The 24,510-nt window shown below is 40.8% G+C and overlaps 2 protein-coding genes across 4 annotated transcripts in view; both read left to right on the top strand.

Annotated features, from left to right (window-relative positions):
• The window catches only part of prex2 (phosphatidylinositol-3,4,5-trisphosphate-dependent Rac exchange factor 2), an 84,974-nt gene extending 79,072 nt beyond the window's left edge, over positions 1 to 5,902 (top strand). For all 3 annotated transcript variants that reach the window (XM_075451973.1, XM_075451972.1, XM_075451971.1), the window contains exons 40-41: positions 1,282 to 1,349; positions 4,874 to 5,902. In XM_075451973.1, the coding sequence (XP_075308088.1) occupies positions 1,282 to 1,349; positions 4,874 to 4,919 (114 nt within the window). In that variant the 3' untranslated portion in view covers positions 4,920 to 5,902. The remainder of the gene's footprint in view (positions 1 to 1,281; positions 1,350 to 4,873) is intronic.
• A 2,308-nt stretch (positions 5,903 to 8,210) lies between these two features.
• Positions 8,211 to 24,510, top strand: part of c20h8orf34 (chromosome 20 C8orf34 homolog) — a 68,515-nt gene continuing 52,215 nt past the window's right edge. The window contains exon 1 of the mRNA XM_075452291.1: positions 8,211 to 8,529. Within this exon, the coding sequence (XP_075308406.1) occupies positions 8,461 to 8,529 (69 nt within the window). The 5' untranslated portion in view covers positions 8,211 to 8,460. The remainder of the gene's footprint in view (positions 8,530 to 24,510) is intronic.

The following is a 24,510-nucleotide window of genomic DNA, read 5'->3' as shown; positions in this document are numbered from 1 at the left end:
AGAGAGGGACTGCTTAGGCAAACTGCTGAGGAAGGACTCGTGACTCCCCATCTTCTCTGGGTGCAGTGTCCTTCGGGGACTTTAGGGGACATCCCTGTCTGGAGGCATCAGAATGGATGGCCATGATAGGAATCGAATAATTGCTGATGCTATCCTGTTATCTGGACGTAACTTTGGGCTTGACAGTACGATTGCAGACAGCAGAATTGTAACCAAGAGGTCGGCTTTTGTATCTTTGGCTCCCTCCCCGCTGAAAGAGAGGATGGTGACGACCTCTTTAAAAGAATGATTTGACTGTGTTTTTTTTGCTTATGTGCGTGCAGTAAAGAGGTTGGAGCGTGGGCATCTGTGAGCGCAGGTGTCTCTACCGAAAATTAAAAGTTGCCTCCTGACGCCTTACAGCGGACTCTGAAGCCTCGGCGAGAAGCCAGCAAACCAAAGATGCTCCTGACTGGATATAATTACACTCTGTAACATACAGACAGAAGTAATTTGTTCATCTTCCAAATTCCATCCTTTTATTTCCGTACAAAAACTATTCTGCATGTTTTGTTTTGCAGAGTTATTAAAAAAACAGATGGTGTAAAAATTGGTGTATTTTGAATTCTAGGGTCTCCAGTTGCACAACGTGGCTTCTACTTTACAACATACAATATTTATAGGATGGTGTTCGGCTCAGTATATGTACATTTTCTCCTGCTGTTGACTCCCAGCCATTGTAAGCCTGACAGGAAGCAACTCGTATCATTAAACAGAAACTATCACCAGAGACGTGCTGCAGTCAGGATGACATTCAGTCACAGCTGCGCCGTAGGCCCGGTGGGCTTTTACATATGTTCCTCTCGTGTTTCTGAATTTACAACCAAAAGTTGGAGCTGTTCGGTAACAAAAGCCCCAGGGAACCAGCGGATCCATCAAGAGTTTGGACAATAAAATCAACAAGAAATGAAAACTTCCCACTGCGTCCTGACTCAAAAGAATAAATCAACAAGTTATTGTTTGGAAGCACACCCCAAAAGATGGCAAGTAGTAGAGAGTTTGAATTATGTTGCTCAGCATTTTCATTCTCTCCAAAAGCTGAATCACCATCATGCCTCGGTGTAATTTTTTTATATGCAAAACTTTTGGGAAATGCACTTTGAGATTTCCGAAGGCACAAATGTTCTTTGGCTTAGGTTTTATATTAGCTCCTCTGCGTACAGTGTTATCTTTTGTTTTCTATTTATTGCTGCATTTCAACTTGAATCGTGATGCCGTGTATTGTTCCTGCTTGTTTTTTAGGGAGCAAGAGTTCAGAATTCTGCCAAGAATCTGGGAGTGCGAGATCGAACACCGTCATCAGTCCCAAGGTAAAAGTGCAGCCGTGGCCTGATGACTGTTAACAGTGCATTCGGTTAAAGGACAGTAGCTTTTCCTAACTTTAATGCAACTGTGGAATTTCACTGTGGGTTTATGAGTGTGAAATACATTACTCAGCATTAATTAACTTTTTTCTGCCTCTCTCAGGCAGAGAACTGAGAACTGAGGTGCAGGACTGAACAGCAGTTACCAGACACATTCAGCTGCTTGTATTGCTGCACAAAGGGTCACAGCCGATACTGAAAGCATTTTGAGCAAAACTGAAGCTAAATATTCACTTTATCCACACGTCGTTCGTGCTCCACCTCGCTCTGTGATCCTGCATCTAACGTACGGATGAGCTCCAATCCTGTTGTATTGTGCGCATGCATCGTGCATGCGTTTACAAAACGATACACTTTCAGAGTAAAGTTTATGTAGTATTTCTAGGTTTATGTACATACAACTATTAAACATTTAAATTGTATGAGGAAACCTAAGTAAAACTTACTCTTCCCCCATAATTCATGTATTACGTTAATAAAATGTTTAATTTTACTTAAGAAACTCTAGTTCTTACTGAATCTTAAAAATACAAGGTAGAAATTATGACAGTTACTCTAATAGAGTTTACTTCACCAAAAAGTCACTTTATCCACACTAGAACAAAGGCGCCTACACCCAGCAGCTCCAAAGTGGAGAACAAGGACTGCCTCCGCCATTTAGCAGTGACATATAGATTTTGTGTGAGAGGGCAGCCCTTCTGAACCTTTCAGTAAAGTTGACAAATACGATTAAAAGAGCAGGGTAATTTGGTGTTGAGACATCAGTTGGAGCAAAATTGCTGCAAAATAGGTTTCTGTCATAATCGTTGCAGCACACGAGGCCAAAACAGATTTTGCAGGTGTGCTCTGTGGGTCGCGGGAAGGTGGAGATGCTTATTATTGTATGGCTGAAAAGAACTGCAATGTTTCGAACTCGGTCTCATCAAGACCAAAGTCTGCATGTGATTATGAAAACTACAGAAGACAGCAGTACTGCGTCTAAATGCAAGAAATGGCTGCGATACCGGGGAACTGCATAATGAGATTACACTGGTTGATCATGAATAATGCAACATGAATAAGTTGCTGACGTAACGGTGTCTGTTCATGGTAGAAACGCACCATATTATGACTGAGGAATCAGTTGCCAGTGTTTTTCTTAAGGTTACACAGCTGTTTAGTCCCAATAATGAGTTCTTTTTTATTATGTGTGTGTGAGGAGATGCTATTACCTTCACTCTTGAACATTAATGTGAGTTCTATTGTTGTTTTTCTTCTATATAATTTCTCTAAACGTTTAATTGATTTCCAGTCACAGTCTTTCCAGATTTTCTTCCTTCATGATGATGATTCACCACTGTCCTTCCAGCTCTTAATAATGTGTTGGACTAGGGATGTCCCGATCTGATCACGTGATCGAAAATCGGGCCGATCACGTGGTTTCTGACTCGATCGGTATCGGACGTTTCATCCCGATCAGCGATCGGATATATAGCCTATCTGTATATGTATATTTTTTCTCATTATTTAATTTTTTTTTATCAGAACTATAATATTTCCAAACAAATGGGAAAAAATAACAGCTTAGTATTTACTGTTATGTGGTAGTACCGTCAAACCGTCTCAACCATAGACATAATATACGTAGGCGCCTCATAGACTTACGCTGCCTATTGGACCTATCAGGTCTCCACATTACATTTATTTCGACTGAGGAAGGTGTATATCCCCAACTACAATAATAATAACTCCCCGAATTTTTATGTCTATGGTCTCAACTCCACACAGAAACAACGCATGCGGCATGACGTCACTTTGCTGCCGTAGAGCGAAGCAGAACACGGCAGCAGCTTGAAGCTGGGGGCACGAATGTCCGCAGTGTGGAGGTATTTTAAAGTGGATGACAAAAACGTTGCGATTGCAAACTGTGAGATATGCAAACTTGGGATTTCAGAGGTGGCAAGGACATCGCTAACATCCTTGATGAGAACAGGAACAGGCTCAAACCTGACAAGGTAGAGATGTTGGTTTTCATCAAGAAAAACGTACATTTGCTTCTGTGAAGCCAGAGGAGGAGAGTAAGAATTAGGAGGGCAGTTCCGGAAAGCACTGTGGCACTTTTATTTGCTTATTTGTTTACATGCCTCCCAGGTATTTCAAGTTGAGCTGCTGCTCGTTTTTATATTAGACATTGTTGCACTAAACTACAATGTGAATAATTAGTTTTTTACTTGATTACCTTTGTTGTTCAAGCTACCTCACAGAAGTGCTCTGTTTATAAGTTTTAAATGATAAAATAAGTGAATAGAATAAAAAAAATCAGGGACATCCTGGATCTTTTTCTTTGCCGTTCTTCATTTTTTTAATGTACTGTAGAAGTATCGGATCGGGACTCGCAGATGCTCAAAATCAAATGACTAGGACTCGGGGGCAAAAAAACCTGATCGGGAGATCCCAATGTTGGACAGTTCCAAACTTAGTTTTAGTAGTTTCATCGTTCTGCTTAGTTGCTCTGTTTGCTTGATGCGAACCAATGATTTGACCCTTCTGAAACTTCCACAACCACAGGACTTGACTTTCAACATGGTTTAAGGAATGAGAAGCTACTCACAGTATCTGTGGGACGCCAGCTGAAAGATGGCAATCACTGCTGCACATTGTCAATGGGAGGCTCTTTTCTATTGGCTTAGTAAATTCCACGTAGGGTGACTTTTTTTCGAGCACGGCAGTGTACATCGGAATGCTAACTTACGTGTTGAGGAGAAAACAAGTAACATCGGTGTCACCCTGTGTCAGGTTCCATCTGGTAAAAGCCACACCAATATTTATTCCTGTTTTCATTCTCCATTTAATAGAAAATTGCTTCACCTCCTCGTGTTTTCTCTTCTTTGACAAGTTTGATTCACGTGCTGGTGCCTGTTTTCTTTCATTATGTCTTGAGCATGACATGGTCCTCCATTTCCCACATGTGTATCCTCAAGCCAAAACAGTATCTACGACCACTGATTTTTCCACTGTCCTCTGAACACTAAACTTCATCTGTTTGCCTTATGTGGCGGGAAATGTCCATTCTCCCATATAAATGGACCGACAGTATCAATGGTTGGTGCTAAGGTAACAAAAATTTTGCAATTTAACAGTATAATCGATTCTTTCTCATAGATCTTCATTATCATTACACACTGCAATGTAAATTTGATGCAAAAACACAAAATGCACTCAATATACAAGTCATTTTTTGATAATTTGACCTATTTGATATAGTGTGACTTTGTAGCCTAAAGCTCAATATGCGCTGTTTTTCCCAGTGCTGACATCACTCTCCTTGAAACTGGAGCTAAATGTCTGGTAACACCTCCTTACAGATCGGAGAAGTGAAGCCGATCAGCAGTGCTTGGGGTTTCTGCATTTTTTTTTTTTCTTAAATGTCATGAGGCACTGCTTGTAGACTGTAATTAAATGTCACATCATATATGTGTGTCTCTGATCAGGTTGTACAAGCTGTGCCAGCCTCCACCCCCAGATGGTGATCCATAATGCATTGCTTCCGTGGAAGATTTGAAAGAAGTCTCGAGGAACTTTGAGGCCCAGCCATCAAAGTTGTATCTCCACCGATATGTTAACCTAATTAAAAACAGTGAGTTTTATATGTCCTGACTAGCTGCCTGAAGTGTAAATAGAGTTTTCCAGCCGTAAATAGTATTTTAATACTTTATATTTTTCACTGTTGTACTTTATACATGTTTTGATTGCTTTGTTTTTTTGCATGTTGTATTGGACAAGACAATGACTCGGAGTGAGAAAGTAAAAGATTATACCGGCTGAAGGGAGTTACGTTAACGCAACAAAATCAAATGAATCCCATCAGCTCACTGTCTTCATATAACGGGCTGATAATTAGGTTTGTCTTTATGAGGCACATTTGCATTTCGTGCCATTAGTATAATTTGCGTATGAAATAAAAAAATATTCATATACTGTATATGTTAAAAGGATACTGGATGTAATTTGGCATCAATTTTGTTCAAATTACCTTTTTATTTGTCTCCTGATCAGTTTAGACTTGCTGTATCATTCCTGTCAGTATTGGTTTAAACATACGTATGTGTTTCTCATCATGATGCTGTAAATACGCATATTAAGCGAACCCGCTGATGTCATATTGTTGTTTCTGACTGCATTTGGATTCATGAAAATGTTGCATGCATATTAAGATGATCAATAATGTAGCGGTATATAACAGCGTCGTTTTCAGGAGATAGAGCTACAAGCATTATTCAGTTTTTCATGTGGACAGTACTCAGGATTAAAGCATCTTTGTGTTACGATTGATGTTGTCATTGTGGAGCTGATGACTAGCTCACGACTATGCAAACAGAAACCGTGGTAATGAAATGCATCAATAAGCTCTGGTTCTATTTCCTAGTCTCTGATCAACATAAAAAAGCATATTTCAATCAAAGCACTAAAATGCTGACATGTATACAGTTTGTAAAAATATATTAAAGCAGATAACAGTGGATGGACAATGCTGTGTTTTTGTACGAATAGAGAGAAACTACAGGGAAAAAAACTATATATGTATTTATATATTTTATGTACTGATCAGTATTGTCATTTTAATGTGTTCTGCTTCCATGTGTCCTCTACTAGACCAACAGAAAGAAAACATATGAAACATATTTATTTGATCACATTTCATTTTCTGAACATTTATGCATATCAATTTGTATTTTTGGTAAGTGCCATGAACACATCTAAATCTTCCGTGAATCAAATTCGGGGATCAAGTGTGTTCTTTCGTCTTGAGCTGGTTTGTCACTCATCTGGTACAGCAACACGTTGTATTCTCAAGAGTAGTTCAGTTTTTAATTTCCTGGAAAAATGACATGTGCTTATGACTCAGCTTGGACGTTCAGTTTTAATCCAATTAAATGCTTTTTCAATTTGCATTCCCCTTCCCCAACTATTCATTTAGATAAAAACAGCTCATACATAATAGCGTGCAGTACCAATTTAAGCATGTGCAGTGGCCAAAGTAGTGAAGAATGGGCAACTCAGGAGCAGTGAAGGACTCCCTAGCTTTTGTTTTTACCGACACATTCTTATTCCTAACTCATCCCATATGGATGCTTGGTCAGAAGCCCTTCACGTCACGGGGTCCTTTAGCACGGCCATCTGATGTTTAAGGAACTGCTACAGGTGCATATTGTCCTACTGCTGTCATGAGCCCGGATAAACACATTTCACGCATCACTGGCCTTGCTTCTCATTCACTTTGAATGTGCTAATGTCTTCCATCCATCCATTTTCTATGCCCGCTTAATCCAATTCAGGGTCACGGGGCGGGGATGCTGAGCCTATTCCAGCTGCCAGTGGGTGAGAGGCAGGGTACACCAGGGATGTGTCGCCAGTCCATTACAGGGCCACAGAGACAAACGAGACGAAGAACCATGCACTTGTGCTAATGTTTGTAGTTGTTGAATTGAATTACTGGTCCATTGTTTTGCTTTGCTTGTGTAGTTTTCAGTGGGAAGTTGAATAGTTCATTATTTTTTTTCAAGCAGCAGATGTGCCAGGCAGGTAAGTTGTCTGACTAATTGTGTGCCTGATCTTGTTACAGACTTGTTAATTCCAAACACATCCAAAATGGTCTAACTGCAGATGAGGGAAATTAAAGTGTTTGAGAATAGAATTGCCAGTCAACAATTTTTCACATCAGTTTATTGTGTGGTCTGAGCTCTCACAATGTCTCTTGTGTGCTTTCTCATACCTTAACAACTGTTCCAAGTATTATTAAGTACTTATCTCAAAAGAGGCAGACCCCGTGGAAGAAAAGGGTGGAGAGGAAATTATTGCATGAGAAAGAAGCTGTGCTTGAAACCAAAGTTGTGAACTGCGGTATGTCAGCCCTTTGCAGTTCGGGACAGTTTCAGGCCTGGGGATGTGCATAGGCCAGTATACAACTCAAAACGAGTGAGAATGCAAAAACTGTTAAGTTTTAGGCCTATTTGTGCTTTAAGAGGGGAGCCTACTGTATTTGTAAAATCCCCTTTTTATTAGTCTCCGATTAAAATGTACAGAATTTCTCAATACATGTTTTTTTCTTTTAAATCTACTATTTGTTTTTGTATTATAAGCCAGACATTTCCACAAGATCTTCTGAACAACACACCACCAAATTATCAAGTTATATTTTCACCTATTTTCCGACAGTTTTGTTTTGTTTATAGAGGGATTTGTTTATATCAGCAGATTATTAACTGCCTGACTCACAGAGCATTTTGTCCATAAATACGCAGCAAAATGTAATTCTTGTGGCTGTTGACAGTATTCTCCTATTCGCGGTATAATAAAAAACTATAATGCCTAATTTGTTGATACAGCAATTTAGAAAACATGTAACAAAAAAAAATCACTATTTTAATGTAAGCCCTATGATTAACTCGAGTAGTGTCAAATTTTCTCCACGTTCACTTGTCCTATAGTTGACGTGCTGGATGCGCATTTTACACTTTGGCTGCTGTACGCTAGCATGTTCAATTGCACTTGACTACTTGTCTATTCAAGTAAATGCAGCTTTGTATAGTAGCCTACTGGGTGGAACTTTCCGCTTGTTTACAATATAGTAAACTGCATATGAGTAAATTGCTGAACGCTGCATTGACACGCGCTCCGCGATGGACTCTCGGGTTTAGCCTGAGCCCGGTGCAGAAAGGGGAGTGGCGGTGCCTCTGTTAACACCAGCAGCCAGTGAGCGGAAGATTTGTAATCTCTGTCAGAGAGCTGCTGTGCCATTGGCTTCTTCACAGCCAAGAGAGACGGCGAGGCGATAAGCTGGGGAAGGTCCCGGGCTGAGTCTCAACGATGAGACGGTCTCAGAGCCGCCTGCTCCGCGCTTGACGCAAAGCCGATCTGAACTCAGCGCGGCTCGGTTGCAGCCCGCTTGATGACATTTTTCTACCCCCCACCCCGTCAGTTTAGTCGCCGAGACGCCTCTTGAAGGACGAATGACTCCTCTGGCTCACCTCGTAATTTCATTTTGCTAAAAGCTCTTGCGAGGCAAAACAGTTTCTTCATGGCGTCTCCTCAACAGTCAAGAATTCAGTCGTATCTGGAGAAGAATAAAATCGGACCCCTGTTTGAGGTGAGTGCACAAATAGGCTACACACCTCTGAAGTTTATTGGCCGCCAGTTTAAAATCATTGCTTTGCACCAGGCTGCATTAACCCCTTTTTATTGATAGTTGGTGCCAGATAACGAGGGCACATCTGCTGTTGTCACTGAGTTAATAAGGATATCTTATGGATCATTACTGTCTGCAGCTCATGTGTTGCAGATGTTAAACCAGCCTGCAGGTAAAATTCAGAACCGTCATGGGCTTCTCTGTGTGATACCTTTTGTGAAACGTCCCACAGCGCTCCGTTTTGAATGATACTGCACTACAGGCAGCCAATAAAGGAGCACAGGCTGCTGTGTTTACCCTCACATCGCCATCATTAGCCTCTTTGTTAGTGATTTGTATTTCAGAGGATGGTGAAGTTGCCACATTACCAGTGCCAGACTCAACACTGTTGCAGTTCGTTGAAGTTACAGCTACTCAGGGAGGCCAGCTGTAAATCTGACTGCACAGTAGGCTTGGCTTTTCTCTGTGTTCTTCTGCAGAGGAGAAGACAGGGCCAGCTCTACTGTCTGTTTGCCAGTCAAGTGATCAGTGTGCTCATCGCCGGTTACCTGGGTGACATCTAAGCAACCCAGCAGGGCAAACTCACTTCACCTTGTGCCGTTGGACTAATAGCTGAAAGCAGGACTGAACAGGTGTGTTGGATAATCAGAACACAGGCAGTAAAACATCCACTCGGAAAGGCAGCATGTCAGCGAGTTTGCAGTGGTCAGTCTAAGAAGAGTGACAGCTGGATGGACTGCTGTGCTATCAGTATGACTTTGAGAAGCAAATAAGGATGCAGTGGTATGACGTGAACTGTGTATGTTCAACACTGATGGTTCTATGGAAGAAGCACACGGACAAACATGACATGCATGTAGAACAGATGTAAAAGCAACAGTGAGGTTTGTTTCAGCACCCTGGACAGAGGCTCATGCTTAATGCGCTGCTCAGCCTCTGAAAATGACAGTAAATCTTTTGATGAGGCCAAACCACACAGTGATGAGCCTCTGTGTGCTCCTGTTGTTTGTTTTTCCTTCGTTCCATATTCCTCTTTCACCTGTCCCACCCTCCCCTGCTCCCCAGTCTGTGCTCACTTCATTATTTCCGCCTCTTTTCCCGATTAAATTGGCCCTCCTTTATGTGAAAATTGAAGATGGTGTAAGTGAAGTGTATTGGCAATGTTTGCGATACCGAATCAGAAACGCATCTGCGAGCTTGAATCTTTTGCATGCTTCCCATACTTTAGTCACCACACAGACTCTTCGAGGACATCGATCAGTCCTGAGTTGTAATACTGGTGAATGGTGTATTGCAAAGCTGCACTGTCCCATGCAGGGGGGGTTGCAATAGCAGAAAGGCAGAGGTGTTGCCAGAGGAGAACATTTAAAAACTCTCCAAGGTCCCCCACTCTCCTCATGAGAAAAGGATGTAGTTGCTACCCTGCTGTTGCACTTGAAAAACCTTGTTGCCCCCCTCAAAAAGCTGCAAAGAAAGAAGTTATTTTTTTTTTCTTTTTTAATCACAAATTAGAGTACAAGAGAGACTTGTATTCTCCTTGCAATTTTTTTTCTTATCAGATGTGGAGACTTGGTGCAGCAGAGGTAATAATGCAGCTGATCCACTGTGCTGCTTCAACCAAAAAGGAGCTTTCTGAAAGTTTGATGGCCATTCACACAGGAGTACAAGACTCACAGGTAGAACACTAAGGTGAAATATGAAGTGCATGATAACAAAATGGACCAAAAACAGCTTTACAATAGACATCTGCATGCACATTGGCAAGCAGATTAGATCAAATTATCACAGGTTGCGACAGGAATGTCTCAGGCAGAGCATTATCCAATACTGTTGAAGCAAGATGAAGTTGACCATTTTCGTTTGAAAATGCTGCATATATGATTTTTGCATATTTTACACATGAGTGGAAATAGTTGTTCTATTTTGCCTGGTGCCTATAGATATTTCAGCAACTCTGTATAATACGTCTCCATCTGTCGGTGGGTCCGTCTCCATAAGATTTGGCATAACAATATGTTAATTCCACTGCAAGAGAGACTTAAAGTATGTGCATAAATTAGGGCTGATACTGTCCGTTGTCCGTTTATTGAGCAGTTTATTCCCATTACGAAATAAAATCTCAGTGGAAAATGTCAATCAGAGTTTCCTTAATGCCCAAAGATGTAGAGCCAAATATGTTTTTTTTCCCCTAAAAAATGAAAATGGCCAAATATTGGCTGCAAAGATCTCCAGAATATCCAAAAATTACAACAGCACATTAGGGAAATGTACATGTACAATGTAAATTTTTCTATTAAATGACGTGGCAAATAGAACAGTAGTATGTCCTAAGGTGTTATATGTTAAACATTTTGGGATCGTAGTTATGTAAACACAATTTAATTGATTTGAAATTTGAAATGAGTTATTCACGAATAATATCAATTGCTGCAGAACACTCAGAGTTTCTATACTGAATGATTTCAGTCATTGGGTAACTGAGCTACCAAAATGCATCTAAACAGCCCTAAATGTACAAACACAACACCAGAAGTTTGGTATGTAGCGTATTTTGGATGAGTCTTCTATTAGATTTCTTTACCCCAGCTCTTTTTTCCACTTTGTTTCTCCTTACACTCATATGCAAATCCCCCTCCCTCACACCCAGCACACTTATGCAGCACTGAACAGTGTGAGTATCAGCCAGTGGGGGTTCATTTACTCACCCTGATGAGACACAGCTTATGATTTGCCAGAGAATTGATTTTTTTCTCCCCCCCTCTCACTAATGAAATTGTTACTTTGCAGAGATAGCAAGCTGAGTCAACACAGAGTGACTATCCTCCAAAAAGTCAAGCAGCCTTTCATAATAACTGAAGTAATTGCACTCCAAGCTGTTGTAGCACGTTTGGCTAAATTGATATTCTTTTCAAACGCTTTTTCCTGTCAGCAAACAGTGTCAGTGCACTGTGCTATTTCACATTTTATTCACTGCATGAATCAAGAATCCCTGCCCTAGTTGTTTTATGTTTTTTTTTTTAAGGTCACATACTGTTTTGTCGAATCACTGATAAAATGTACAAGAAGTATAAGCATCCTCTCTCTTTGAAGTTGATAACATATCAGAATCACCTTGTTGTACGGAAGAAGATGCACAAGTCTTTAATCTTCATTATATGATAGGGCTTCTGACTTTTAAAATTGTGGAACAGGATGAGTACGTCAAAAATGGAGCAGTCTTTGCCTTCATGGGCCCAAAGCGTATAACCCGCCCTCATCTTCCTCTGTGCTGTGATCTGACAATCATATCAGAGGGAATATAATGATTCTGCTGGAACAGTGAACCGACGGATCGTGTAAATGTAGCCCAGATCAAAAAATTAGATTGGGTTCAACTTTAATTGGTGTGAAAGTGCTACATTCCAACACTGTTCTGTGAAATAATTGAAGTCATTTTTCAAGACAAAGTCTGACTTTTTCAATGCCTTCAATGTCCTGAATATTCCTTTGGTCGCTCGTGTAAATCAGATACACTGTGGATGTGATATATCTATTGGTTGAGAGGGTATTAGTTCCCAATAAAGATTATGTACTGATGACAATCAAGCTGTTCTGGAATCTCATTGAGATCGTTTACAACAGCACATCAGAAAAAGCTGAGAAGGTTATGTGAAATGGAAAAAGAAAAGAAAACGGAAAAAGGAACACACCCACGAGCCCAAGATAATTCATGTTTTGTCTCGTAATCTTCTTTTTTTGTTAGTTTACAACTCATTTTTTGCACTTCAGGCCTGTAATGACTTCCAAAAAAAAGAGTTCAAAGCTGGGACCGGGGCAATTTGAGGCAAGTAATGAGGTAAAAAATGACATTATTTGAAGTAAGTGATGTCAACAGGGGATTGAAATTTGGCATAAATGCAGTTCCAACAAAAGGCTCAGTGTATTAAGAACGAAGATAGGCAGAAGATAACCAGTTTCTCAACAGTTGTGTGAGAAAAAGATTCAAATGTTTAAAGAAACATGTTTCTCAGAGAGAGATGTATATTTTTCTCTCTACAGTGTAGAAGATAATTAAGCCAATCAAAGAATCTGGAGGAATCTCAGAGGGTAACAGGGCAAGCCTAAACTGGACACCCCGTGATCTCTGATCCCTCAAATGGCACAGCATCCCGAACCACCATTCGTCAATTGCTAAAATATAACCACATGGGCGAGGAATTACTATTGGAAACCTTTGTATATAGAGTCACCTCAATATAGAGTTACATTCACAAATGGCTCTTCAAACTTTATTGTACCAAAAAAAAAAAAAAAAAAAGAAGCCCTATGTCAATCTTTTCCAGGGGCGGCATCGACTTCTCTGGACTCATCTGGGATGAACCATCAGACAGCGGGAGTATGCACTGGAGTCAGACAAATCAGCATTCACTGCTTTTTTGAAGAAGAAGAAGTTGTGTGAAGAAGAAGTGTTGTGCTCTAGACCAATGATAAAAAGGACCATTTAGACTGTTGTTAGCAACGGGTCCAAAAGCCAGGCTCTGTCATGGTGTGGTGGTTGCGTTAGTGCCCTTCAGCAAAGTTATCTTATGCATAAGGCAGCTGTTAATACACAAAAATCCACTGGTATTTTCGAGCAACATACACTGCCTTCAAGATGAAGCCTTTTGCACTGATGTCCATGCATTTATCAACAAGGACGTGCAAAACCTCATTCTGCACACGTCACAAATGCAGAGGAAAAAAAGTTTGAAAGAAAAGTATTCAGACACTAAATATCAATAGATCATTACCCCTTAGATTATACTGGGTATCACTTCGTAATTCATATAAAGCTATTCACAAGCCGGTGTTAACTTGAACATAATAGAGTGATCGCAATTAGTACTATAGGGAGAACTGCAGATTTGAAATTGATTTAGTAAATAAGGGGGGCCCTGGTAATGACTTCTTGGCACTTGGTTTAAGCTAATAACTGAATGTAAACCAGCAAGCTGCTCTGTTTCTTCCATTGGTGTTGTTCTTGTAAAGTTAAATTGCTTCACCTCTTCGTATTGATTTATCTGAACCATATATCAATCCATGTGGAAAAGCTCCACTCGAACTTGGTTCGCTGTGGAGTTGTTCTAATGTGCTGCGCTTAGGGTCTCTGTTGTGCAGCTCTGCTGAGCCAGATTTGAACACACACTGATCTATTGATACAGTACATCCCCTGAGGAAGTTGTGTATTGGACATGGTGTGATTGGGTTTTGCTTGTTTACTGGAATCAGAGGCAGTCTGCCACATCCATTGGTATCAGGGAAGTTACGCAATTATAAGTTTCCCAAAAACTTGGGATGCTGTGTCCAAAGTAAACTAAAAACAAAATACATCTTAACACCAAATTTAACAGGAAAAAGAGCACAAAGAGCATCAAATGATTTTTACTCAGAAATGTTATAGAGTGATTTGCAGGAACTTATTACCTGTATGTGTTTGAGTGAAACTGTGTATATATATTGTCCAGCTTTAAAAGAAGATTTTAGTCATTTATATAAAAACCTTTTGTCATTTTTGCTAAAACGTCCCCACACGTGGAAGCATTAATACATTAGTCTCTCAATCTGTGAAAAATGTCTGGTTCCTCTGGCTCCCTTCAAGTGTCTTTGATTCACTGTTTCACAGTGAATTCACAGAATTCACTGTTCAAGGGTGAAAATAACCAGTAAGAGCCAGGAGGGGTCTTTCATTGGTATCTATTACTGACACTCCTACGTGTGCTGCGGTTACGCGACAGCCTCCTCTGCAGGGAGGGACGACTGTAGCCAGAACTTAAGCACAGCAGAGAGGGAGGGAACTTTAGTGGCTGAGACAACGTATGTGTCAGCAAATACTCTGGAGCAATTGCAGCTGCTGTGCGAGTGTGTGAGTGAGTGTTTGTGGGCGTATCCTGATGAGAGTTTGTTCTTTCTGCAGACCAGTATGCTGCTTTTTCATTGCTCCCCACTATCATGGACATGTACAGATACCTGCAGTACTCATATCAACACAATCGGTAGTGCAATCTGCTATTCTCAACGTTTTTTCCGGCATAACGTCTGCATCACGTTCTCATGAACATCTCTGGTGAGTGACTGAAAACAATACGAGTCTACCCTCTTCTTACAGTTACTCTTGTTTAATCGATTTTGTTAACATCCAGAATACATTCACCCAATCTCACGCCAGGGACAGTATAACAACAATACAGCTCTCTACATCCCTCTTCTTTAGCTGTGGTCCTCAGTTTATGCAAAGGACACAAAATAATTTGAGATTATGTAGTTATGTTTATTATTACAGTTATTATATTACATAAACAAGCATATTGCAGATTCACACTGCAGCAGTAGGTGTAGCCGGATGAATGAATGCACAGACAACCTGGCACAATAATTAACATGCTCTCACATATCTCAAATATACTCTGTATCCTATTCCCATTAGTTTAGGTACTTTCGATGTTGCTTCAAAACTAGTAGGCCGAACTGGGCTCTGGTTTTGTATCTCTACACACTTCTATTCAGCATTGTTTGCCCTGTTTATGTCAGTCTTTTCAGCCGTCTCTGTTTTGTCCTTTAGTGGTTTCGGGGATGCATTGCAACACAACTGGTTCAGTTCATTGGGCTTTGAAGGATGCAACTCTATCACTGAAAGAATATGATGTTGGGTTTGTCCTTATTCCTATCCTTCAGATTCTGCCACATATCAGAGTAGCTGTTTCCAGATGGATAGGGGTGTTTGAGTCTTATTTGGACTGTGGCCTTTGTGACGAGTTGGTCAGTTTCCCACCATCAGGAGGCTCAGACTAAAGGCACAAATACACTGTGGTGACAAGAGACCAGGGGCGATGAAGTTCTGGGTCTAGTTTTAGTGAATCTTTTTGTTGATAAAGTTTCAGGCTGCTGCAGACACTGCATGCTTAAACAGCATTCTCAATGTCATAAATTATGTACGACATAATTGCACATTCCCTCGCCCTTCCTTGCCCTTCTCGTATGTGGTTTCCCCACCTGAGTGTTCTTTTTTCGATGTCTTCAGTAATTCCGAATGCAAGGACACAAGAGTTACTCCTCTGCTTCCTTATACGATAATGTCAATCGATGATGTTAGAATTAGCTCCTCCACTCAAACTCAGACTCATCCTCTTCCTTCTTCTCGGGGCACACATTGCACCTCAATTTACAATGAGAGGCTATCAGCTATCAGATGACTGTCTCTTTGAATGTCTGCAGTTTTAGAGTCATCAACTGAAAATGAAATTGGTGCTGTATTTTATTAGCAGGTCACTGCTAATTCTAAAAAACTCGCTTTGCAATGAAAACAAAGCCCCAGATGTCCGCCTGCTTTCTTAATGTGCTCGCATATGCTTCAGTTATTTCACCAGTTTTTTTTGGTAAATGGCACTGAAGTCATGCCTTTCTGTTGTCATGCTTGCTTTCTGGGTCGTGTGTCTCTTTAAAATTCGTTTTCAGACAGTCGGGATCCTCCCATTACTCACCCTGGTTTTAGGAAACCGCCCTGTGCCAACGTGGTGCATAAGGAGAATGACCAATCTGTCTCGATAGACTTGGCTCCCTTTGAATTGTATACAAGCTTCATATTTGGCAGTTTAGCGGTGTGCGTGTGGTGACAATGAATATATGTCCAAAATAGAACTGATGCCAGTTTGCTTTCCAATTTCCCTCGAAGAGTAATATGCCTGGATGTCGGAATCTGTCTAACATTTTCACATGAGCTGGACGCAGCGGTCGGTTGTTGGTGTCTGTCGATTCGGATGAATTTTCTGTCACACCAGAAGATATCGCCCTCCTTACCCCATTTAATTTGATTGAGGGAGTGCCATGATGAACATTTAACGTTCAACTTGAATGTTAAATCTAAATGTGCGTCATTATACTATTGTTAGAATGCAGCATAAAAGTACAGATGCCAACAGTCACCAGGTCCTGCATTAAAGATGCTATCAGGTGTGCAAGTGGGCCGTTAATGAGCCAGATGATCTCGCTCTTCTGTACCCTGGATGAGGCAGAGTCAATGATTTCCAGAAGAAATCAGATCACAGGACAGTTTTCAATCTTTAAATCTAAGTTAAATAGTTTTAGGCCCCCCCGAAAAGACTGCAGACTCTCAGAATCGTTTTTTTTTTTTTTTAAATCCCTTATATGTAGTGATATCGAAAACTGTGTTAGCTGATGACGGTTTGTACAGATGTTCCTGAGCCCATGCAGAGATTTGCACTTTCTCTTAGACAGTGGAAATTTTGAAGGCTAAGACAAAGCTCCCATGAGTTGGGTAAGAAAACCTGATTACTTTTATGTCAGTGTGAGATTTATCAATCTAATCGGATCAAATTATTTGCAAAAAAAGGTGTGTGTTAAAGCATACATGTAAACACTGAGCGACTCATATTCTTTAAACAGTCCAGCGTGAGACGTGGGGTGCATGTTAAATGCTTCAGTGGAAGCTAATTGCCTGAAATCTTCAAGATTAATTATGGTGTCAGGTTCTAAAGTGTTGCTTTTCCTTTTGTCCTAGTTTCAGTCATTTGTATGCCAGTGGGTTACATCTTGGGTTACATACAACACAGAGATGCTCACTCTAATTTTAATTTCAAAACCTTTTTTTTTTTTTTTTTAGGAATTTGCTTAAAGCCAGAGGTAGTCACTTTAGAGTCAAACAAAATGCAATTTCCTGTAGCAATGTATTATGAAATCCTGTGAAATCTGAAACAAAGCTTTTCACTTTTTGGCGTCTCTGGGGAAAACATCAGAATTTGCATTAACAAATGAACGCCAGTTAGACCCTGTTTTTGCTTTGTATATTTTTGTATTCGGCATTTTGTCATTTCCAAATATATAGTTGGAAATGACAGATGTGTGGTCACGCACGGGTTGATGCAGCTCCCCCTTCAGGCACAGTTAGAGTAATTACTACAAGATGGGCAGCTGAGCGCACAGCCCGGTGCTGGGTTGATCCCGACGGAGTGCAGGAAAGGGTGAGGAGGGAAAGATATCTGTGAGATCAGGCGGTCAAACAATGAGTGAAGGCCAATATGTGGAAGATTTAAAGCACGGAGCGCACTGTAAGGTGGGGGCAGAGACTGCGTTTGTGGACGTGGACGTGCGGGAAACAGTAAGAGAGTCGAGGCGTGTACAGTGGCTTCAGTGCATGCTAATCAAGTTATCATGTCCACTTAAAGCCCAAGGATTCTGATGGCTGACTGCTCGTGTGTAACCGATAGTCATGCTGGTGGCGTGGGAGAGCTGATCATGTTATACACAAAGCCTTGACAGTTACCCTCTATTTGTTCAGTTGGTGACTAATGACTATATGTGTCTGTATATTTGTCCAAAGTGGGATTAATGTGGGTCTATGGATTCAGGATGTATTTTTGACATGCATACAGACATCTTGGATCTAAAGCACAAGTTCACAATTGTTTTGCCTTAAAGAAGTACCTAATACACACACATATCTATACATATAGATATAGATATATATATATACCTCAACTTAATGTAAAGCCATCTGACAAAGTAAGTACGCCCTCTTCCAATTCTCAGGTTTTACGTGTCAGAACATAATGTCACCAGGTCCTTAAACAACATACAGTGTATTAAATCGTGTCATTATATATCTAAAAAAAACTAAGCCAAAATACAGAAGTAGTATGTGAAAATCTAAGTATGCCGCATGATTCAAAAGCTGGTGGAACAACCTTGAGCAGCAATAACTTGGAAGTAATAGTTTTCTGTATGATGTTTCAGTCTCCCACATTATTATGAAATAATTTTGTCCCACTCTTCGTTTTAATGTTGTTTCAGTTCCTCGAGGTTTGCAGCCATTTATTTGTGCACAGCTCTTTAAAGGATGTGCCTCAACATTTGAATCAGGTTGAGGTCTGGACTTTGACTGGGTCATTACAACACCTTGATTCTTTTCTTTTTCGGACATGCTGTTGTAGATTTTCTGCTGTGTTTGGGATCATTGTCCTGTCGCATGGCCCAGGCTTAACGGATCAGAAAGATGGCCTCACTTTTGACTCTAGAATATATTGGCATACAAAGAAGTTCATGGTTGATTCAATGACTGCAAGGTGCCCAAGTCCTGTGGCTGCAAAAGAAGCCCAAATCATTAGCCTTCCACCACCGTGATTGACAGGGATATGAGTTGTTTGTGGTGACGTGTTCTGTTTCGTTCTCACCAGACGTGGGTCTTTGCATTATGACTAAATATCCATGAATCATTTTGCTATAGGGGAGATGGAAATCGTACAGATACCACAGTACTAAACACATCTAACATACAATATTTACATTACTGTGCTAAAGTCTTGAGCCACTCTTTATTAGTCCAGGAAAACATCAAATAGGAGCTGCAATTTAAAATTAAAACATGTGCAAACGTAAATTAAATGACAGAATATAAGGTAAAAACAGAGTTTGTACAATTCCAACAATCTTGAGAGTCAATATTTGGTATGAGTATTAATCTTCAACACAGCCTGAACCCCCTCTTGTCATTTCTTTAAGCAGTCTTCAGGAATAGTTTTCCAGACTTCTTGAAGGACATCCCAAAGCTCTTCTTTGGATGTCGGCTGCCTTTTGTTCCGTTCTCTGTCAAGATGATCCCACACTGCTTAAATAATGTTGAGGTCCGGGCTCTGGGGAGGATTCATCCCTCCATCAGACCTGTTGCCACTGATTTTCAGTCCACTTCTTGTGTCATTTGGTATAGCTCAGCCTTTTCTCCCTGTTTCCCTTCCTTAAGAACTTCCACGGAGACCATTTCTGATGAGGCATCAGCCAACAGTAGATGGATCAACTGAAGGTCCAGATGCATCTGTCAGGTCCTGTGTCCGGTCTTTGCAGATTTAATTCCTATTTCTTAAGAACATCACTTGTAATACACTTCATCTGCTGCAGATAGTTTATTGTTAAATTTAATCACATTTTTTAAGGACACACTCCACACAATGCAGAGATTACAGTTTTCAGCGAATGGCTCTCTGAGAATCCACTTTGCTGGTGCAAAGATACTATTTGTATATATAATATACTATATGTTTGTAAATCTGCGTTATCCTTGGTATTTTTCATTAGTACAATTAAAAAACTGGGAACGATTTGTAGACACAACACAACTCTTTTATTTCATCCCCTGACATTGGGGCTCCTTTTGATTCATAGGTCAGAAGTTAACCTGCTTAACAAAAAGTCATTGTCCAACAAAAAGTTTGAAACACCTTCTGACGGCCTGGAGAACTGTTGCTGAACACTTTCAAATATTTCAAGAAAGTCTGGCTCCTTGTAAGCAAAATAAAAGAGAAATTAAGAGTGGCTCATGGCTTCCGCACAGAACTGTGTACGTAAGTAAGATACAAACTAGATGAAAATTCAGCTAATGAATACACTTAACCCTGGGTTGAGATGCCATCTTTGGCATTGAACAACAATGTCAGTCTTTTTGCATTCTACGAATAAAGTGGTATGAGAGGAAAATAGACTTTGCCTGTTTAGTTATTTGTTGGATTTTGAAAATGTTACTTGCTGATAGGAGAGTTTTTCTAATGACAAGTCCTTTCAAATAACATTTGTTTTGTTTTCCCCTGTCAGAAAAATGCTGGCAAGGGTCTTGTGAAAGCTTTGTCCCATCGTCATCCAAAAAAAGAAAAAAACTCCTGAACAACAAGCTTCCATCATTGTGTATAGAGATAAATTTTTTTTTAAAAAAGAAGCCCAACGCTCACACATAATGTTTAAAATGTCCAGCTGATGTGCCATGTCACATCAGCTTTTCTGTCTTTGCCAGGACAGTTTGTGTCAGTACCAGAACAGCTTGTCCACTCACTATTTTTCGCTGTTACCGGGGTGACAAGTTGTGGTCATACGACTGGTTGCCTGAAAAGTGGCGACACCAGCGCTTTTCCTGAAGAATTCAGTGATCTTTCTGTCGGAAGAGCTTGCAGAGGCCACACACACACACACACACACACACACACATACACACAAAAAAGCAGTGTTCACAGAAAAAAAGATGCTGGGTGCAGCCCTTTCTTTCTGAGCGGATGAACACGCTGTGTCCTCGATGGGGACAACTGCAACAAGATGGTGGCGCCGAGGAAGTGCCTAAAGGGCAACAACGCCTCATGAATGGATTCAACAGAGGACCGCTCACTCGCAAGAGATGGGTTTGAATTCAGTTAAAAGGATTTCATTTTTCGGTATTAGAAGCATGTGCATATTCATGTGCTCTTCTGGTGGGTGGGGCCTAGGACTAGTAGTAAAGAGGGACTTCTGCCAGAGGAGTGCTGTACTTTGTTTTTCCTTTTCTAGATTTTATCCACACTCGGGTTTTAGTTTGGTAAAACCACAGTATATAAAACATTTTTACTTGAATTGACCAAACTGTGGTTGACGCATTTTCTGTCAACCCATTCACTGATTCACTGATAATCAGCAAATCCCCCATTTTTTAATACAAAATGATGAACTACTATGGCCATCTGTGCTGCAAAATATGGAAATAGGGATGAAAAAGGAAGAAAGCACACGAGTGGCAGATGCAGCGAAGAAGATAAAAGCATCCCTTCTGAGTATTAACTGGTAGTGCCAGCCCGGTCAGGTGACATTGCCTCTCCCACGCTCTCCTCTTCCGCATGATCTCTCCTGCTCGTGTCTGCTTGTTTACTCAAGGTCTGGATCTTTTCCAGTGGCATCTCTCTCCATCTCTCCCTTCTCATCTTTACTTCAGTTGGTGCATTCCAACGTTCTCTTTTAATGATTTCTTTGTGTGTGAGACAAGTCAGACAGATACACAGACGTCACCCTAACTTGGGAAATTACTTTGTATTCCCATAAATTCCTGAAGGAGAAACAAGGCAGGTGGTGGCCTCAGGTATAGGCAACAAGGAGTCCTCCTGGGATGATCTGTTGCTGCATTAATGTTTCTCTTTTTCTTTCTCTTTTAGTCTAGGACAATTGTAGATTATATTGATGATAACAGCCACAACTTTAGAGATTGTGTGCTACTCGAAGTTCAAAATATGCTGCAGGTGACCGAATGATTTTATCCTACAAAGTTGAAGATACTGTTGAAATGCATAGTATTGTTCCTAAACTTTTTCTGTCTATTCTCATACATATATATGTACAGATCTTAGTAGATATACTTTGTGGATGTGGATGGATATATGCTTAAAAATGTCTCCTCACATCCAAACATTTATAGCTCAGACTTTCCTTTAGAAATCTACCAAAAGCAGAAGAAGGATAAAGGCGAGGACCTGCATCAGATCTGCAGGAGTTTGTTGTTTCAATCTACTCTTGAAAATCTATTTTATTTGCACACATAGGTTAAGTATCCAGGTTCTTGAAGGTAGGAGATATGCAAAGAACACTGGAGCAGAGGGGCTCTCCACCAGTACTGAAACTCGAGATGTGTTTTTTTTTCCCTCAGCACTTATTTTAGGGTTATCTCCTCCCTTCAACCTTTTTCCTTTAAATTGTCTACCTCTGCCTTTGTCCGCCACCCAGTTCTGACCTTCAGAACTTTCCCTGTTTGAGCTCCTCTCCTTCACGTGTTTCCACTTTCCATTTTGGGGGTTTGCTAAGTTGCATGGCAGTAGGGAGTATCAGTGAGAGTATCATGACTGTCATTGTTCCCGGAGGGAGTCCTTGCAAGCTTCCAAGGACGCAGTTTGCTTCTTGGCTGCCTGACAGCTTGTCAATTACCGTGACCAAACTAAACCGCCCGAGGCACACAGATATCTCCTCCAGCATCAGATCTGCACAGATATGGACTATATGTCTTTGTGCCTCACGTCACCTGTGGGCGTGCTAATAGGCTGCTGGTGGATGCAGAGACTGAAACTCTCCACCCATCTCTCTCTACGATCACACTCCAAGAATGTTGTTCTGCTGATGTGCTCCAAAGCGCAGCATGTAGAAATATTGACCCAAATTTGAGCCTACAGCTTTCTATGATCACCAGTCAAAGAAGTCAAGTTATATAAAGCTCCTAATTAGCATGGAAAGTGAAAGTGCGATGTGGTTACCTCTCTGTGCTGTAAATGTGAGCAGTTTAATATATACACATTTGTTGTGATGGGCTTCTTATAATATGGAATATTTCACCAATAGATTGTGAAACGTATGTCATGCTGGAAGCAGAACACTAAGATATTCACTAAAGAGAAAAATGTTGGCACACGCTTTTCGGGCGAATGCAGATGTATCCACATGTGCTGCCATTTTCTAGCAATCCTCTGGACCCACCCGTCTGTCTTTGCAGCTCACTGTTGTTTACTTCATGCATGCAAATCATCTGTGTACACAGCATCGCCTTAGAAAATGTGAAGATTACCACTTGGCAGTCCTCCGTTAAAAAAGCTGCACAAAATTCCCTTGAAAAAACATTAAGACTTAGAAACCCTGGGGTGTTTAACAGACTTCTCCTGGTTTTCTTCCTGTATAATCAACCAAATTACAACCTTCATTTATAGACCTCCTACTGATAGGTTAGCTAAATTACCCACAGGAGCTACTGAGCAATAATTACAGCTTTTACACAGTAGCATCATTAGTGGATTGAAATCCACTGCAGCTGTAAGGAGTGGCCTTTCACTGAACTTACTGGATGTGCTTTACAATGCACTTTTATCATTCACATTAGTGTCTTTATCTGAAGGGCTTGCAGATCACTTAATCTCTTTTGGGCATGGGAGAATGCTCCCTCCAATCTTACAGGAGACCTTCAGTTAGGGTTTTGGAAAACACATCAGCACGCTCCTGTTTGTCCATTCACATACTGTTTGCTGCCAGAACTGCAGGGGCTGGGCAGGAATGTCCCCGTGAACAATTACCTGATTAGCTTTCTGAGCACACGTAGCACAGCCAAGGCTAGCCAGCTATAATACACACACTCAGACCGTCTCCCCTTATCCCTCCCCACCCACTGAAACACACACATTAGCAGATACATGTACACAAGGGTGAATGCGTACCAGCAAACCCAAGCATATAGCTACATAATTATTTTTAGTATACAGTATGTGCTTGACACACGGTCACAAATACTTGCACACACATGCTCATTCTAGCCATACATTACTGCCAATTCACTGCAGCCAACTAATGGCTTCTTTGCTTCATTGCAGCAGTCAGCCTCAGCTGCTCTGACTGGCTTCAACTGGTCAAACAGAGTTCATTCTCATATACCAGTGCACACAACTACTCCCGCGTGACATATGCTCATTTACCTTCACCTTTAAGTGCTAAGAGGGGGCAGATATTTCCTATAAAACTGCTGTAAAACAACAATTTTGTTGTTTGTAGTCTGAAAAAAGGAAGGAGAGAAGAAAAAACTCTTTTCACATTGTTCTATACATACATTGTACCCCGTGTCTTTATAGTAGTGTCTAGGTTGATTTGCGCGAACCTGTGCATATGAGTAGGTACAGTACCTATGTAGGATATGATTGGTTGTGACATGATCGTCCATTTGGTGCTTAATTCCCATCATGCATTTGATGGATTTAGAATGAATTAGCATGCAGAGTGAGAGACGGCCTCTACCCTCAGCACCTGCCACTGTGACTCCCCGTGTGCTTTAATTCCTTTCTAACCTCCAAAACTTTTTCTCTTTTCCTCTCAGTGGTTGCTTTTATCCTACCGGTCCAAATGGTTAGGTAATCAACCTGTCAACCTGTCTTCTGCAAGTATTACAGATTCTCATCTCCACAGAATTAAATTATCCCCCAAGTGAAATCAGAGGTTCTTGTTGTGGAGATGACCAGTGACCCCTGAAAAATTACGAGATGCTTCTCTCTTAAAACAAAGCTCCAGAGCACCACTGAATAACCAGGTGCTGCAGTTTTTGTTGAATTGTTCACAGTTGTGCGTTGACATCTGAATTTGAACAAGCTTGCTGACATATTAATTGAC

This window comes from Odontesthes bonariensis, chromosome 20 (genome assembly GCF_027942865.1).
Source record: "Odontesthes bonariensis isolate fOdoBon6 chromosome 20, fOdoBon6.hap1, whole genome shotgun sequence".
NCBI classification, from domain to species: Eukaryota; Metazoa; Chordata; class Actinopteri; order Atheriniformes; family Atherinopsidae; genus Odontesthes; species Odontesthes bonariensis.
The sequence above is the reverse complement of the archived record's forward strand: the minus strand, read 5'-3'. Positions and strand labels throughout refer to the sequence as shown.